Source organism: Squalius cephalus (assembly GCF_949319135.1).
Source record: "Squalius cephalus genome assembly, chromosome: 24".
Lineage (NCBI taxonomy): Eukaryota > Metazoa > Chordata > Actinopteri > Cypriniformes > Leuciscidae > Squalius > Squalius cephalus.
In genome coordinates this window covers 793,272-812,575 of record NC_137145.1, presented here as the reverse complement: position 1 = coordinate 812,575, position 19,304 = coordinate 793,272, and the positions used below count along the sequence as shown (strand labels likewise).

General features: G+C 44.6%; 1 protein-coding gene across 6 annotated transcripts in view; it reads left to right on the top strand.

The window, feature by feature from the left end:
• akt2l (v-akt murine thymoma viral oncogene homolog 2, like) overlaps positions 1 to 18,654 on the top strand; it is a 28,635-nt gene extending 9,981 nt beyond the window's left edge. For 5 of the 6 annotated variants that reach the window (XM_079860710.1, XM_079860712.1, XM_079860713.1 and 2 more), the window contains 10 exons: positions 839 to 983; positions 3,871 to 4,002; positions 8,510 to 8,575; positions 9,473 to 9,541; positions 9,630 to 9,752; positions 11,146 to 11,274; positions 11,427 to 11,641; positions 17,462 to 17,549; positions 17,667 to 17,769; positions 18,556 to 18,654. In XM_079860710.1, the coding sequence (XP_079716836.1) occupies positions 839 to 983; positions 3,871 to 4,002; positions 8,510 to 8,575; positions 9,473 to 9,541; positions 9,630 to 9,752; positions 11,146 to 11,274; positions 11,427 to 11,641; positions 17,462 to 17,549; positions 17,667 to 17,769; positions 18,556 to 18,635 (1,150 nt within the window). In that variant the 3' untranslated portion in view covers positions 18,636 to 18,654. The remainder of the gene's footprint in view (positions 1 to 838; positions 984 to 3,870; positions 4,003 to 8,509; positions 8,576 to 9,472; positions 9,542 to 9,629; positions 9,753 to 11,145; positions 11,275 to 11,426; positions 11,642 to 17,461; positions 17,550 to 17,666; positions 17,770 to 18,555) is intronic. The other variant, XM_079860714.1, reaches the window with a different exon arrangement.
• The last annotated feature ends 650 nt before the right edge of the window (positions 18,655 to 19,304 follow it).

Genomic DNA, 19,304 nt, shown 5'->3' with positions numbered 1-19,304 from the left:
GAGAGGTGTGTGTGTCCATGTGGAGCGTGGTGAGGAGAGGTGTGTGTGTCCATGTGGAGCGTGGTGAGGAGAGGTGTGTGTGTGTCCATGTGGAGCGCGGTGAGGAGAGGTGTGTGTGTCCGTGTGTGTGTCCATGTGGAGCGCGGTGAGGAGAGGTGTGTGTGTCCATGTGGAGCGCGGTGAGGAGAGGTGTGTGTGTGTCCATGTGGAGCGCGGTGAGGAGAGGTGTGTGTGTCCGTGTGTGTGTCCATGTGGAGCGCGGTGAGGAGAGGTGTGTGTGTCCATGTGGAGCGCGGTGAGGAGAGGTGTGTGTGTGTCCATGTGGAGCGCGGTGAGGAGAGGTGTGTGTGTCCGTGTGTGTGTCCATGTGGAGTGCGGTGAGGAGAGGTGTGTGTGTCCGTGTCCATGTGGAGCGCGGTGAGGAGAGGTGTGTGTGTCCATGTGGAGCGCGGTGAGGAGAGGTGTGTGTGTGTCCATGTGGAGCGTGGTGAGGAGAGGTGTGTGTGTCCATGTGGAGCGCGGTGAGGAGAGGTGTGTGTGTCTCAACAAACGTGACCTGGTGTGTGTCAGTCACATCTGGAGTCAAGACAAGCGTTTTCCCATAAGGATTTAAAAAATACACCAGGAACCAAAACCAATCACAGTCACAACATTACAGACTTTGATTTGAATATTGTCAGTTTATCTCTTTTAAAAAGTGTAATTAAAATATTTATTTTCTGTTTAATTCATTCCGGACCGTTTTATTCGATTTACTCGGCCTCATGTCGGTCCTCTTCTGCTGAACACAAACGAAGAGATTTTAAAGAGCACTGACTGGCTCTGGTTGGCTCTGCAGGGACGAGTGGATGTGTGCGATCCAGGCGGTGGCCAATGGGCTGCAGGCTCGGGAACCGGACCAACCAATGGAGTTCAAGAGCGTCAGTGACATCAGCGGGCTGGAGGACATGGAGGTTTCCCTGTCCAAGTCCAATTCTAGAGTGGTGTGTGTCTCCACATCTCACATCTCATCTCCTTCATCATCACTGCTTTCACTGGCTACGTTTACATGCACAACTTCTGTTTCAATCGGACTGAATTCATTCTGATTGATGAATCTGAACATAGTGTTTACATGAACGCTAAACGTGATCAGGTTGATGTGCTATACGTCATTACGCTATTTCTACATCATTCTACATCATTACACAATTTCTACGTCATTACGCTATTTCTACATCATTACACAATTTCTACGTCATTACACTATTTCTACGTCATTACACTATTTCTACGTCATTATGCTATTTCTACGTCATTACACTATTTCTACGTCATTATGCTATTTCTACGTCATTATGCTATTTCTACGTCATTACGCTCTTTCTACGTCATTACGCTATTTCTACATCATTCTACATCATTACACAATTTCTACATCATTACACTATTTCTACGTCATTATGCTATTTCTACGTCATTACACTATTTCTACGTCATTACACTATTTCTACGTCATTATGCTATTTCTACGTCATTACGCTATTTCTACGTCATTACGCTATTTCTACATCATTCTACATCATTACACAATTTCTACGTCATTACGCTATTTCTACGTCAGTACGCTATTTCTACGTCATTACACTATTTCTACATCATTACACTATTTCTACGTCATTACGCTATTTCTACATCATTACGCTATTTCTACGTCATTACGCTATTTCTACAACATTACGCTATTTCTACGTCATTACGCTATTTCTACGTCATTACGCTATTTCTACATCATTCTACTTCATTACACTATTTCTACGTCATTAAGCTATTTCTACGTCATTATGCTATTTCTACGTCATTACACTATTTCTACGTCATTACTCTATTTCTACGTCATTACGCTATTTCTACATCATTACGCTATTTCTACGTCATTACGCTATTTCTACGTCATTACACTATTTCTACGTCATTACACTATTTCTACGTCATTACGCTATTTCTACGTCATTACGCTATTTCTACATCATTACGCTATTTCTACGTCATTACGTTATTTCTACGTCATTACGCTATTTCTACATCATTACGCTATTTCTACATCATTACGCTATTTCTACGTCATTACGTTATTTCTACGTCATTACGCTATTTCTACATCATTACGCTATTTCTACTTCATTACGCTATTTCTACGTCATTACGCTATTTCTACATCATTACGCTATTTCTACGTCATTACACTATTTCTACGTCATTACACTATTTCTACGTCATTACGCTATTTCTACGTCATTACTCTATTTCTACGTCATTACTCTATTTCTACATTACGCTATTTCTACGTCATTACGCTATTTCTACATCATTACACTATTTCTACATCATTACGCTATTTCTACTTCATTACGCTATTTCTACGTCATTACGCTATTTCTACATCATTACGCTATTTCTACTTCATTACGCTATTTCTACGTCATTACGCTATTTCTACATCATTACGCTATTTCTACGTCATTACACTATTTCTACGTCATTACACTATTTCTACGTCATTACGCTATTTCTACGTCATTACTCTATTTCTACGTCATTACTCTATTTCTACATTACGCTATTTCTACGTCATTACGCTATTTCTACATCATTACACTATTTCTACATCATTACGCTATTTCTACGTCATTACGTTATTTCTACGTCATTACGCTATTTCTACATCATTACGCTATTTCTACTTCATTACGCTATTTCTACGTCATTACGCTATTTCTACATCATTACACTATTTCTACGTCATTACACTATTTCTACATCATTACGCTATTTCTACGTCATTACTCTATTTCCACGTCATTACGCTATTTCTACATTACGCTATTTCTACGTCATTACGCTATTTCTACATCATTACACTATTTCCACGTCATTACGCTATTTCTACATCATTACGCTATTTCTACGTCATTACGTTATTTCTACGTCATTACGCTATTTCTACATCATTACGCTATTTCCACGTCATTACGCTATTTCTACATCATTACGCTATTTCTACGTCATTACGTTATTTCTACGTCATTACGCTATTTCTACATCATTACGTTATTTCTACGTCATTACGCTATTTCTACATTACGCTATTTCTACATCATTACGCTATTTCTACATCATTACGCTATTTCTACGTCATTACGTTATTTCTACGTCATTACGCTATTTCTACATTACGCTATTTCTACTTCATTACGCTATTTCTACATCATTACGCTATTTCCACGTCATTACACTATTTCTACATTACGCTATTTCTACATCATTATGCTATTTCTACATCATTACTCTATTTCTACATCATTACGCTATTTCTACATCATTACGCTATTACTACATCATTACGCTATTTCTACATCATTACGCTATTACTACATCATTACGCTATTTCTACGTCATTACGCTATTTCTACATCATTACGCTATTTCTACTTCATTACGCTATTTCTACATCATTACGCTATTTCCACGTCATTACACTATTTCTACATTACGCTATTTCTACATCATTATGCTATTTCTACATCATTACTCTATTTCTACATCACGCTATTTCTACATCATTACGCTATTACTACATCATTACGCTATTACTACATCATTACGCTATTTCTACGTCATTACGCTATTTCTACGTCATTACGCTATTTCTACGTAATTATGTCGTGTCATTGGGATCGAGCTCAGTCGAATCGATTAAAGTGTTTACATGAAGGATTTTCAGTGCGATTGAGCCGTCAGTCCCATTACTAACGGATGATTTGGCTGCATGTAAACGTTGCCGATGATGATGATGATGATGATGATGGTGGTGGGGGTTTGTGCTTTCAGACGATGAATGACTTCGATTACCTGAAGCTTCTGGGTAAAGGCACATTTGGGAAGGTGATTCTGGTGCGAGAGAAAGCCTCGGGGATGTACTACGCCATGAAGATCCTGCGCAAGGAAGTCATCATCGCAAAGGTGACTAGAGAAACATTCCTTTTTTTACTTTTTTTTTTACATTTTAACAAATCACAACAACGAACTAAACATTCCTTGACAACAACGGTGGCCCAAATAAAAGAGATACAGAAATAGAAAAAGTGAAAAAGAAAATATTAGGGGTGTAACGATCCCCTCATGTCATGATTCGATACACATCACCATACTGAACTCACCATACCATATTATTGCGATAATCCAAGACACATGATAAAAGATTTACTGTTGATTAAATGCTAAATTTGATATTTCATTGTGTGTGTAAGTGAATAGATGATGGACTTGGTGCTGAAACCCAAAGCACAATAGAGACACCAGAATAGAGGTCTGCACGGGCTTTAAACTGAAGCCCGAACCCGGCCCGTACCCGCGATCATTTAACCCGACCCGACCCGACAATTACATTTACATGTTAAGCCCGAACCCGAGGTCCACTCTATTTCTCACAGCAAATACACCGCTGTTGTTTTTCCACCAACCCAAGAGATCCCGCTCTTCTTCCATGTCGTGGTTGCGGCTGGAGTATTGCGTAACTTCATCTGCGGTTTCACCGAGGGGCACGTTTACCCGCTCCTCAAACTCTGCCACTATCTTGCTTCTTTTAGTGGCCGGTTCAGCCACCCGTTCAGCTGGCTCGTTGCTTGTGGTAAAGCTGGCTATCCGACGCCTGGCTTCTTGCTGGATATCCTCTCTGTCAGGGAGAGACAGCATGCGGAGCTGACAGAACTTTGGCCAAAGGATTATGGCAATCTTATGTAGTGTCTGGATTTTGATTTTGCGGTTCAGCCATTCAAGATGCCGCTCACGAATGATGGCCTGATGAGGACTGTCTGACATCACAGGTCTGCAGTGGCGCTTAAGCCTCTCGTGCGTGCCACAAAACAACCAGGTTAAGTGTGGGGTACTTGTCACCCTCTAGTTCCCTCTGAGCCTGGTAAAATGGGCGAAGAAATTCCAGCAGGAACTCCAAGACATCTGGAGATATTTCGTTGATTTTTCGGCTTTCCCCTCAGCTTTCAAGTTTTTCTCGAAGCTCAGCGTACACCTGCTTAATTGAATCCAAGGTAAGGAACACCGTGCTAAACCTGGTGTCTGACATTTGCCTGACAGTTGTCGATAACTGACTTATTATACCCGTTTGCTTGACATATCGCACAAGTGCCTTTGCTGCCAGCAAAGTCTGTGTGACCTCTGGTGCGCTGTCTCGTAGTTCGGCAGAATCAAGCGCGTGTTTGAGAGCTGTGTTATAAACATGGTCCTGACAATCCAGGCGATGATACGGCAGGAGTGCAGCAATCATGTTGGATCCCTGGTCAGTGACCCAGACGACTTTGTTCATAACACAAGCATCAAATCCTAGTACAGATACGAGCAGTCTCTGTAATTCTCTCCGTATGTTGTCACCGGTTTTCGCTTCTTCAGGAGGGAACATCGCTGTTGTAAGGACTCTGCTTCGAAGCAAAAAATCAGGTGTGATGTAGTGGCAAGTGATGGTTAAGAAACTGATCTTGCGATAATCGTCAGTCCACATGTCGGTGGTCATCCCAACACTAATATCAGACATGATGATCTCCGATATTTCTTTGACCAGCGCCTGTCTTTTGGAGGCCGCGGTTTCCTTGCATCTCCGAGAGATGGTTGTGGGATCAGGTAACACACTGTCCACTGAGACACGGCCATATGTAGCCCCCACATTTATTAGGTCTTGCGCTAGGTTAATAAAACCTTTTCCAGCAACCGTATGAAACGATCTAATATCCCGACAGCAAAACTCCACACATTTTTCTGTTACATTAGATTTTACAGAAGCTGCTACTGACTTGGCTGTTGGAGATAGATAGTCCGAAAGAGATGACTGTCTGTTGTTACTACTAGCGGCTAGGCCTGCTGTTGGACGAGTGCATCCACGATCAGTGTGTCGCTTTAGAGAAGATGTACCGGTCTTTTTGCTGTCGTACGCCAAGACAGCTTCGCAAGCTCTACACTGCACGTAACCACTGGGCTCTTTACTGGTTGAAACAACAAGATCCTAATGCTTCCAGATTTTTTGCTTTATCAGACTCATGGTTTGTTTGTTTGCTTGCTGTCGTCTGCTGTCTGTGTTGTGACTGAATGAAATAGTGCGCGAAAGCGGTAGCGCATGCGCAAAACAGTTTTGTGATATAAATGATATAATGATAAAATAAAACAAATAATATATATCTATATCTATCTCTCTCTATATATATATACAGTGAGGAAAATAAGTATTTGAACACCCTGCTATTTTGCAAGTTCTCCCACTTGGAAATCATGGAGGGGTCTGAAATTGTCATCGTAGGTGCATGTCCACTGTGAGAGACATAATCTAAAAAAAAAAAACATCCAGAAATCACAATATATGATTTTTGAACTATTTATTTGTATGATACAGCTGCAAATAAGTATTTGAACACCTGTCTATCAGCTAGAATTCTGACCCTCAAAGACCTGTTAGTCTGCCTTTAAAATGTCCACCTCCACTCCATTTATTATCCTAAATTAGATGCACCTGTTTGAGGTCGTTAGCTGCATAAAGACACCTGTCCACCCCATACAATCAGTAAGAATCCAACTACTAACATGGCCAAGACCAAAGCACTAGAGACAAAATTGTACACCTCCACAAGGCTGGAAAGGGCTACGGGGAAATTGCCAAGCAGCTTGGTGAAAAAAGGTCCACTGTTGGAGCAATCATTAGAAAATGGAAGAAGCTAAACATGACTGTCAATCTCCCTCGGACTGGGGCTCCATGCAAGATCTCACCTCGTGGGGTCTCAATGATCCTAAGAAAGGTGAGAAATCAGCCCAGAACTACACGGGAGGAGCTGGTCAATGACATGAAAAGAGCTGGGACCACCGTTTCCAAGGTTACTGTTGGTAATACACTAAGACGTCATGGTTTGAAATCATGCATGGCACGGAAGGTTCCCCTGCTTAAACCAGCACATGTCAAGGCCCGTCTTAAGTTTGCCAATGACCATTTGGATGATCCAGAGGAGTCATGGGAGAAAGGCATGTGGTCAGATGAGACCAAAATATAACTTTTTGGTCATAATTCCACTAAACGTGTTTGGAGGAAGAAGAATGATGAGTACCATCCCAAGAACACCATCCCTACTGTGAAGCATGGGGGTGGTAGCATCATGCTTTGGGGGTGTTTTTCTGCACATGGGACAGGGCGACTGCACTGTATTAAGGAGAGGATGACCGGGGCCATGTATTGCAAATGTAATTGCAAACAAAGGCTACTGTACCAAATATTAACATTGATTTTCTCAGGTGTTCAAATACTTATTTGCAGCTGTATCATACAAATAAATAGTTAAAAAATCATATATTGTGATTTCTGGATTTTTTTTTTTTAGATTATGTCTCTCACAGTGGACATGCACCTACGATGACAATTTCAGACCCCTCCATGATTTCCAAGTGGGAGAACTTGCAAAATAGCAGGGTGTTCAAATACTTATTTTCCTCACTGTATATATATATATATATATATACAAACAAAATGTTTTTTTAAGCACTTTTATTTAAGTTATTGCTGTTGTTCATTTAATTTGTTTTAAAATTCACATTTCATCCAGAGCGGTTTCTTCTCGCTTTGCAATGTTTTCGCTTTCTTCTCGATGTGCAATGTGTGCATAGGCTACACAGACCACAGACACACAGGCTCTCTCTCTGAGAGAGAGAGCCTGTGTCTGTGGTCTGTGTAGCCAATGCACATCTGCGCACGCAACTTTCTCTCTCGCGCGTGCCGGTCACCACAACACAGCAGGCAGGCAAAGCACACGGCACGCAAACTATATATAGCCTATTTAGATTTTCTTAGTTACAAACCCGAACCCGAGGCTGTTCAATAAACATTAACCCGAACCCGACCCGAAACCCGCACATTTTTCGGGACCCGTCGGGCTCGGGTCGGGTAGCAGACCTCTACACCAGAATAACAATATTCATGATTCTGAAGCTGAAAATGCGAAGATGAATATGCTTGATCTCTGTCACTGACTAGATATATTTACAGTAATGTCGGACACTTTTACTGGTAACATCAGACATTTGGTATTATCAGGACACACTAATATTCCCCCATTGCATTATTATACATTATATTCAACATTATATATAGTAGTTTAATGTAGTACTGACACTGAAACTCAAAATTAAAACTAAAACTAAAACTAACATTTTTTTCTCACACAGAAATTTTCATTTTGGGTGAATTATACTCAATACATATAGTCACTATCCACGATACATATTGATGTATTTTTGTTTGTGACACGATATATTGTTTACACCCCTAGAAAAGACATAAAACACTATACAATAGTAAAATGGAAGAAAAGAAGAAATATTTTATATATATATATATATATATATATATATCATATGTCATATGTTCCGTTTTATTGAGATGCTCAAAGGTGATGTGTGTGTGTGTGTGTGTGTGTGTGTTCAGGATGAAGTGGCGCATACGGTCACCGAGAGCCGCGTGCTGCAGAACACAAGACACCCGTTCCTGACGGTCAGTCTCTCTCACGCCTGGAAATCACTACGGTTGGGTATCGCTTAAATTTTAACGATTCTTATTGATTCCTAATTGGAATTTCGATTCCAATAAAGTAAAAAAAACAACAACTTTAGATATCATTCACATTTAGTCTTATTGCAAAATATTTAATTGTATCTGAATATCATGAACAAAAAGTCAGAATACTTTTTGCACTTACTCAAGGAACGTTTGCCTTTGGTTTAAAAACACCATAGAAAAACAACTAATATAAACTTCAAGCATTATTAAAGACAAGCAAACACCCTGTAATTAAAAAGGAACACATAAAAAATTAGCAATCACAACAAATAGACACAACTGAACAAAGATACGATTGAAATAAAAGATTTTCAGGTTCAGAAACTGTAATCAAATGTAAAATAACACTGCAGTTTATAAATAAAATATACATTACAATTATATTTACAGAAGTTATTCAGTGAAGAACGAGTGAATTTTCTCTTTGTCTTGTGTTGTTTTATTGATGTTATTATAGAGACTGCAGGAATATTAGTGTTATTTTAAAGTGGGAATATTAGGCTGCTGTCCCTTTAAGAGCTGCACGGATCCAATATACTGATACACATGAGAACAGAAAACAGAGTCTCTCGCGCTCAAATGTTTTAAAATCACATTAAAATCAGATTTTCTGTAGGCCCGCTGATGATGTTTCACACAGAAAACAGTGTGCGAGTCGTCTCGCGTTTGAATGGTTTAAAGTCGAAATGCTCACAAAGGAATCGATAAGAGGAATCGAAATTTTAATTTTATAATAAGTATCCAATTCCTGACCTCAAGTATTCGATTCCCAACCCTAAACGACTGTATAAACGACACACTCCCTTCATTCTGTCACGTTTTGTGTCGCAGACCCTTAAATACGCCTTCCAGACTCACGACCGCCTGTGTTTCGTGATGGAGTACGCTAACGGCGGAGAGGTAAGTGCAGGTTAGCCTCGGACACGCTGCTGTGGTGTGTGTGTGTGTGTGTGTGTGTGTGTGGTTCTCACGCGTCTCTCGTCCTCAGCTCTTCTTCCACCTGTCTCGCGAGCGCCTGTTCTCCGAGGAAAGAACTCGATTCTACAGCGCTGAGATCGTCTCCGCTCTCGACTACCTGCACTCGCAGAACGTGGTCTACAGGGACCTGAAGGTACTGCGCTCTTCATCAGCTGTTCTGAAGTGTAGCGTCTTAAAGTTCCCCGTAGTCAATCATTTTCCTTTAAAACGCATCTTTGATCACCAAAATTACATATTTAAATGTTTTTTCATTCCTTAAAATATCTTGAATGTAACTCGACACCCTTGCCTCATTTAGTATGAGCAGTTCTATGAATATGCAAATGAGCCCCGCCTTCACTCACTCACTCAGCTCAGAGATCCACTGGTTGACGATCACACGTTGATCTGATTGGTTACAAGGTAGTTTGTGACGTCAGAAACACCAGCGATTTCAAAGCGTGTTTTTGAGACTGTCTTTGGTTCACTGCAGTTTTAAGGAGGAAATACTCAGCAATGCTGTCGACTTATGAACTTACACATGCTTTGTCTTAAAGCAGATTAAAAACACCACATAGACACATAAAAAACATTAAAAGCTGGATTTTCACCACAGGGGGACTTTAAGACTCGTTCACACCAAGAACGAGAACTATATTAGTGTTCATGATATCGTTCTGTTTATTCTCAGTTTTGTCGTCTGTCTCTTTAAATGCTGGAGCTCGTTAAAGCAGGATGGATTCTGATTGGCTGTCAGTGTTTTTTATCGTTCATCAATCGCTCTGAAAGTGATTCCAGCAAAGTAGTTTCTCTTTGTAGTTATCGTTATAGTTGTGATGTGGTTTATGGAATGGTTTTTAGAACTATATCTTTATTGTCATCATTATAGTAATCGTCTTCAGTGTGAACGCGGCTTAAGCTCGGTGTCATATGTGTCAAACCTTGTTCCGTTTTTGTTTAATAATTTTTTTTTTTTTAAAGGTAATTGCAACGTTTTAATTTGCAATTCTGACTTTATTTTTCGCAGTTATGAGGGAAAAAAATCTGAATTGTAACTTCTCAAAATTATGACTTTATTTCTCAAAATTGAGACTATTTGTCAGAAATAGCGACTTATTACGACTTTATTTCTCAGAATTGCAACTTTATTTCTCAGAATTGCGACTATTTGTCAGAAATAGCGACTTATTACGACTTTATTTCTCAGAATTGCGGCTTTAATTCTCAGAATTGCGGCTTTAATTCTCAGAATTACGACTCTATTTCTTAGAATTGCAACTTTTTTCAGAATTGCAACATATCAATGCAGAGAACCGTTCAAACATGCATTATATCTCTGTAACGTACATATACAACTCAGAAACACCAGATACAAGTTCAATAACAGTGTTAGTGTTGCAAAATTCATCAGTTATGAAATAAAATTTTACCATAAGCAGTTGATATTCAGTTCAGTGTTGATCCAGTTCAGCTGAAGGAAGTACAGTTATTCACTGGGAGTTTGTGCTGCTGATGATGAAGATGATGAAGATGTTCTCTTCCCTCAGCTGGAGAACCTCATGCTGGATAAAGATGGACATATTAAGATCACAGACTTCGGCCTCTGTAAGGAGGGCATTACAGACGAGGCCACCATGAGGACGTTCTGTGGCACCCCAGAATACCTTGCACCGGAGGTAACCAAGGGCTACGGCTCATCCAGGGGTCCGGGGCCTTACAACACGGCTAAAATAAAACTGTGTATTGCTAGCACTTCTCCTGTTTATCTCCTCTGTGCGATGAATGGCTTGTATTCCTGATGTTCTGTAAGTGCATGTGAATGTGTCAGGTGCTGGAGGACAATGATTACGGGCGTGCGGTGGACTGGTGGGGTCTGGGAGTGGTGATGTACGAGATGATGTGTGGACGCCTGCCGTTCTACAACCAGGACCACGAGCGGCTCTTCGAGCTCATCGTGATGGAGGAGATCCGCTTCCCCAGGAGCCTCTCGCCCGAAGCCAAAGCTCTGCTCAGCGGCCTGTTGAGGAAAGACCCCAAGCAGAGGTGAGCGTAGCCCATAATGCACTGGTGCTTCAGACCCCAAGCAGAGGTGAGCGTAGCCCATAATGCACTGGTGCTTCAGACCCCAAGCAGAGGTGAGCGTAGCCCATAATGCACTGGTGCTTCAGACCCCAAGCAGAGGTGAGCGTAGCCCATAATGCACTGGTGCTTCAGACCCCAAACAGAGGTGAGCGTAGCCCATAATGCACTGGTGCTTCAGACCCCAAGCAGAGGTGAGCGTAGCCCATAATGCACTGGTGCTTCAGACCCCAAACAGAGGTGAGCGTTGCCCATAATGCACTGGTGCTTCAGACCCCAAGCAGAGGTGAGCGTAGCCCATAATGCACTGGTGCTTCAGACCCCAAACAGAGGTGAGCGTAGCCCATAATGCACTGGTGCTTCAGACCCCAAGCAGAGGTGAGCGTAGCCCATAATGCACTGGTGCTTCAGACCCCAAACAGAGGTGAGCGTAGCCCATAATGCACTGGTGCTTCAGACCCCAAACAGAGGTGAGCGTAGCCCATAATGCACTGGTGCTTCAGACCCCAAACAGAGGTGAGCGTAGCCCATAATGCACTGGTGCTTCAGACCCCAAGCAGAGGTGAGCGTAGCCCATAATGCACTGGTGCTTCAGACCCCAAACAGAGGTGAGCGTAGCCCATAATGCACTGGTGCTTCAGACCCCAAACAGAGGTGAGCGTAGCCCATAATGCACTGGTGCTTCAGACCCCAAACAGGTGAGCGTAGCCCATAATGCACTGGTGCTTCAGACCCCAAGCAGAGGTGAGCGTAGCCCATAATCCTCTGGTGCTTCAGACCCCAAGCAGAGGTGAGCGTAGCCCATAATGCACTGGTGCTTCAGACCCCAAACAGAGGTGAGCGTAGCCCATAATGCACTGGTGCTTTAGACCCCAAACAGAGGTGAGCGTAGCCCATAATGCACTGGTGCTTCAGACCCCAAACAGAGGTGAGCGTAGCCTATAATCCTCTGGTGCTTCAGACCCCAAACAGAGGTGAGCGTAGCCCATAATGCACTGGTGCTTCAGACCCCAAGCAGAGGTGAGCGTAGCCCATAATGCACTGGTGCTTCAGACCCCAAACAGAGGTGAGCGTAGCCTATAATCCTCTGGTGCTTCAGACCCCAAGCAGAGGTGAGCGTAGCCCATAATGCACTGGTGCTTCAGACCCCAAACAGAGGTGAGCGTAGCCCATAATGCACTGGTGCTTCAGACCCCAAGCAGAGGTGAGCCAGCCCATAATCCTCTGGTGCTTCAGACCCCAAACAGAGGTGAGCGTAGCCCATAATGCACTGGTGCTTCAGACCCCAAGCAGAGGTGAGACAGCCCATAATGCACTGGTGCTTCAGACCCCAAGCACAGGTGAGACAGCCCATAATGCACTGGTGCTTCAGACCCCAAGCACAGGTGAGCCAGCCCATAATGCACTGGTGCTTCAGACCCCAAGCAGAGGTGAGCCAGCCCATAATGCACTGGTGCTTCAGACCCCAAACAGAGGTGAGCGTAGCCCATAATGCACTGGTGCTTCAGACCCCAAGCAGAGGTGAGCCAGCCCATAATGCACTGGTGCTTCAGACCCCAAACAGAGGTGAGCGTAGCCCATAATGCACTGGTGCTTCAGACCCCAAACAGGTGAGCGTAGCCCATAATGCACTGGTGCTTCAGACCCCAAACAGAGGTGAGCGTAGCCCATAATGCACTGGTGCTTCAGACCCCAAGCAGAGGTGAGCGTAGCCCATAATGCACTGGTGCTTCAGACCCCAAACAGAGGTGAGCGTAGCCCATAATGCACTGGTGCTTCAGACCCCAAGCAGAGGTGAGCCAGCCCATAATGCACTGGTGCTTCAGACCCCAAACAGAGGTGAGCGTAGCCCATAATGCACTGGTGCTTCAGACCCCAAACAGGTGAGCGTAGCCCATAATGCACTGGTGCTTCAGACCCCAAACAGAGGTGAGCGTAGCCCATAATGCACTGGTGCTTCAGACCCCAAACAGAGGTGAGCGTAGCCCATAATGCACTGGTACTTCAGACCCCAAACAGAGGTGAGCGTAGCCCATAATGCACTGGTGCTTCAGACCCCAAGCAGAGGTGAGCCAGCCCATAATGCACTGGTGCTTCAGACCCCAAACAGAGGTGAGCGTAGCCCATAATGCACTGGTGCTTCAGACCCCAAACAGAGGTGAGCGTAGCCCATAATGCACTGGTGCTTCAGACCCCAAACAGAGGTGAGCGTAGCCCATAATGCACTGGTGCTTCAGACCCCAAACAGAGGTGAGCGTAGCCCATAATGCACTGGTGCTTCAGACCCCAAACAGAGGTGAGCGTAGCCCATAATGCACTGGTGCTTCAGACCCCAAACAGAGGTGAGCGTAGCCCATAATGCACTGGTGCTTCAGACCCCAAACAGAGGTGAGCGTAGCCCATAATGCACTGGTGCTTCAGACCCCAAACAGAGGTGAGCGTAGCCCATAATGCACTGGTGCTTTAGACCCCAAACAGAGGTGAGCGTAGCCCATAATGCACTGGTACTTCAGACCCCAAACAGAGGTGAGCGTAGCCCATAATGCACTGGTACTTCAGACCCCAAACAGAGGTGAGCGTAGCCCATAATGCACTGGTGCTTCAGACCCCAAACAGAGGTGAGCGTAGCCCATAATGCACTGGTGCTTCAGACCCCAAACAGAGGTGAGCGTAGCCCATAATGCACTGGTGCTTCAGACCCCAAACAGAGGTGAGCGTAGCCCATAATGCACTGGTACTTCAGACCCCAAACAGAGGTGAGCGTAGCCCATAATGCACTGGTACTTCAGACCCCAAACAGAGGTGAGCGTAGCCCATAATGCACTGGTGCTTCAGACCCCAAACAGAGGTGAGCCAGCCCATAATGCACTGGTGCTTCAGACCCCAAGCAGAGGTGAGCCAGCCCATAATGCACTGGTGCTTCAGACCCCAAACAGAGGTGAGCGTAGCCCATAATGCACTGGTGCTTCAGACCCCAAGCAGAGGTGAGCCAGCCCATAATGCACTGGTGCTTCAGACCCCAAACAGAGGTGAGCGTAGCCCATAATGCACTGGTGCTTCAGACCCCAAACAGAGGTGAGCCAGCCCATAATGCACTGGTGCTTCAGACCCCAAGCAGAGGTGAGCCAGCCCATAATGCACTGGTGCTTCAGACCCCAAACAGAGGTGAGCGTAGCCCATAATGCACTGGTGCTTCAGACCCCAAACAGAGGTGAGCCAGCCCATAATGCACTGGTGCTTCAGACCCCAAACAGAGGTGAGCGTAGCCCATAATGCACTGGTGCTTCAGACCCCAAACAGAGGTGAGCGTAGCCCATAATGCACTGGTGCTTCAGACCCCAAACAGAGGTGAGCGTAGCCCATAATGCACTGGTGCTTCAGACCCCAAACAGAGGTGAGCGTAGCCCATAATGCACTGGTACTTCAGACCCCAAACAGAGGTGAGCGTAGCCCATAATGCACTGGTGCTTCAGACCCCAAGCAGAGGTGAGCCAGCCCATAATGCACTGGTGCTTCAGACCCCAAACAGAGGTGAGCGTAGCCCATAATGCACTGGTGCTTCAGACCCCAAACAGAGGTGAGCGTAGCCCATAATGCACTGGTGCTTCAGACCCCAAACAGAGGTGAGCGTAGCCCATAATGCACTGGTACTTCAGACCCCAAACAAAGGGTGAGCGTAGCCCATAATGCACTGGTGCTTCAGACCCCAAGCAGAGGTGAGCGTAGCCCTTAATGCACTGGTGCTTCAGACCTAACCTTACTTGTATCACACTTGTACCTGTATCACACCTGTCTCTAACCTTACCTGTATCACACCTGTCTCTAACCTTACCTCACACCTGTCTCTAACCTTACCTCACACCTGTCCCTAACCTTACCCGTATCTCACCTGTCCCTAACCTTACCTGTATCTCACCTGTCCCTAACCTTACCTGTATCTCACCTGTCCCTAACCTTACCTGTATCACACCTGTCCCTAACCATACCTGTATCTCACCTGTCCCTAACCTTACCTGTATCACACCTGTCCCTAACCATACCTGTATCTCACCTGTCCCTAACCATACCTGTATCACACCTGTCCCTAACCTTACTTGTATCTCACCTGTCCCTAACCTTACCTGTTTCACACCTGTCCCTAACCGTACTTGTATCACACCTGTCCCTAACCTTACCCGTATCACACCTGTCCCTAACCTTACTTGTTTCACACCTGTCCCTAACCTTACCCGTATCACACCTGTCCCTAACCTTACCTGTTTCACACCTGTCCCTAACCTTACTTGTATCTCACCTGTCCCTAACCTTACCTGTATCACACCTGTCCCTAACCATACCTTTATCACACCTGTCCCTAACCTTACCTGTTTCACACCTGTCCCTAACCGTACTTGTATCTCACCTGTCCCTAACCTTACCTGTATCACACCTGTCCCTAACCTTACCTGTTTCACACCTGTCCCTAACCTTACCTGTTTCACACCTGTCCCTGACCGTACTTGTATCTCTCCTGTCCCTTACCTTACCTGTATCACACCTGTCCCTAACCTTACTTGTATCTCACCTGTCCCTAACCTTACCTGTTTCACACCTGTCCCTAACCGTACTTGTATCTCACCTGTCCCTAACCTTACCTGTATCACACCTGTCCCTAACCTTACCTGTTTCACACCTGTCCCTGACCGTACTTGTATCTCACCTGTCCCTAACCTTACCTGTATCACACCTGTCCCTAACCGTACTTGTATCTCACCTGTCCCTAACCTTACCTGTATCACACCTGTCCCTAACCTTACTTGTATCTCACCTGTCCCTAACCTTACCTGTTTCACTCCTGTCCCTAACCGTACTTGTATCTCACCTGTCCCTAACCTTACCTGTATTACACCTGTCCCTAACCTTAGCTGTTTCACACCTGACCCTAACCTTACCTGTATCTCACCTGTCCCTAACCTTACCTGTATCACACCTGTCCCTAACCTTATCCGTGTCATACCTGTCCCTAACCTTACCCGTATCACACCTGTCCCTAACCTTACTTGTTTCACACCTGTCCCTAACCTTACCTGTTTCACACCTGTCCCTAACCTTACCTGTTTCACACCTGTCCCTAACCTTACCTGTTTCACACCTGTCCCTAACCTTACTTGTATCTCACCTGTCCCTAACCTTACTTGTATCACACCTGCCCCTAACCTTACCCGTATCACACCTGCCCCTAACCTTACCCGTATCACACCTGTCCCTAACCTTACCCGTATCACACCTGTCCCTAACCTTACCTGTATCACACCTGTCCCTAACCTTACCTGTTTCACACCTGTCCCTAACCTTACTTGTATCTCACCTGTCCCTAACCTTACCTGTATCTCACCTGTCCCTAACCTTACCTGTTTCACACCTGTCCCTAACCGTACTTGTATCACACCTGTCCCTAACCTTACCTGTATCTCACCTGTCCTCAACCTTACCTGTATCACACCTGTCCCTAACCTTACCTGTATCACACCTGTCCTCAACCTTACCTGTATCACACCTGTCCCTAACCTTACCTGTATCACACCTGTCCCCAACCTTACTTGTATCACACCTCAATGGCAGCAAAAGTGTTTTACAATACATCAACACAATAAGTAGTACTTAAAGCCACTTAATATGAAGTGGGACCCATTATGTTCTTGTTATCTCTGTAAAGCTGCTTTGAAACACTCGTATTGTAAAAAGCGCTGTATAAATGGAGACTTGAGAACTTGAGTAACGGTGAAGGCTTGTGATTGGCTGCAGGCTGGGAGGCGGGGCTGATGATGCGAGAGATGTGATGATGCACGGGTTCTTCTGTGGGATTCAGTGGGAGGACGTGTTGCAGAAGAAGGTGCTTCATTCGAGAGGTTAGTTTGGTCTCGTCGGGTGTGATGTGGCTTCTCACGCTCGTGTGTGTGTGTGTGTGTTTGTGTGTTGTGTGTTTGTGTGTGTGTGTGTGTTCTTGCAGTTGCTGCCGCCCTTTAAACCTCAGGTGACGTCAGAGACCGACACGCGATACTTCGACGACGAGTTCACAGCGCAGAGCATCACTGTTACTCCTCCAGACACGCGTAAGTGTGTGTTCTTGCATCACTCACAGGGTTCGTACAAACAGGGTTTGAAATTTACTTTTTCACTCACCGGCCAGTTTGGCAACTACATTAAGTTACGTATGTAAGTATGCTGGAAAATAACGATGTGTTTTCTGTTCACCAAATGCTTTTTAATCTTCACTATTGCCTCAGTGCAAATGAACAAGCGCGCCGTTATTTGTTGTGTAGTGACGTGTGTGTGTGTGTGTGTGTGTGTGTGTGTGTGTGTGTGTGTTCAAGTAAGCAGATTCGCATACCTGTTACATTGGGATTTGAAAATAAGGGATTTTTTGGCATTCACTCACAAAAATAAATTTTGATATAGTTATGATAAGAAATTTACAAAATATCTTCATGGATCATGATCTTTACTTAATATCCTAATGATTTCTGACATAAAAAAAATCTATAATTGTGACCCGTACTGTGTATTGTTGGATATTGCCACAGATATACCTGTGCGACTCGAGACTGGTGACGTGATCCAGGGTCACACACATATGATGATGCGAAGTGTAAATGATGAGAAAAACATTATTACTTAGTTTTGTTTATTTTTAAAGATTGCAATGACCCACCCCCCCCACCCCCGATATAGCCTATAGTATACACTAAGTACACTGATATTGTTGTTCTTTAAGTCGGCCTTGTCGAGCGCTGCAGTCGTTCCCCTGAAGTGAGCGCTGTAGAAGTGTGCCGTCGGTGTGAGCGTCTCCGCTTCTCTCGTCACGCTGATGTTTGTTGATCTCCTTCCACTTGTTCCAGCGAGCCGTCGAGGTGTGGAGGATTCTGGGTCATGTGCTCACTTCCCTCAGTTCTCTTACTCCGCCAGCGTACGAGAGTGACACGACCACAGCCTGGACACATCCCAGAATGCATCACCACGGACTCCCATGAGGCATCTCTTCCCCGTACGGTCATGTGGTGTTTCAGAGGATGAGTGCATCATCATCTCAGTCTCTCATGATCAGATTCTGAGCAACAGAAAACATTAAAGACTTTCAGCCGCTGACTCTGAGTCTCATAACCTGCTGGATCTCCACTGTACACACACACACACACACACACACACACACACACACACACACACTCTGAGTCTCATAAACCTGCTGGATCTCCACTGTGAACACACACACACACACACACACACACACACACTCTGAGTCTCATAACCCTGCTGGATCTCCACTGTGAACACACACACACACACACACACACACACACACACACTCTGAGTCTCATAACCTGCTGGATCTCCACTGTACACACACACACACACACACACACACACACACACACACACACACTCTGAGTCTCATAAACCTGCTGGATCTCCACTGTGAACACACACACACACACACACACACACACACACTCTGAGTCTCATAACCCTGCTGGATCTCCACTGTGTACACACACACACACACACACACACACACACACTCTGAGTCTCATAAACCTGCTGGATCTCCACTGTGAACACACACACACACACACACACACACACACACACA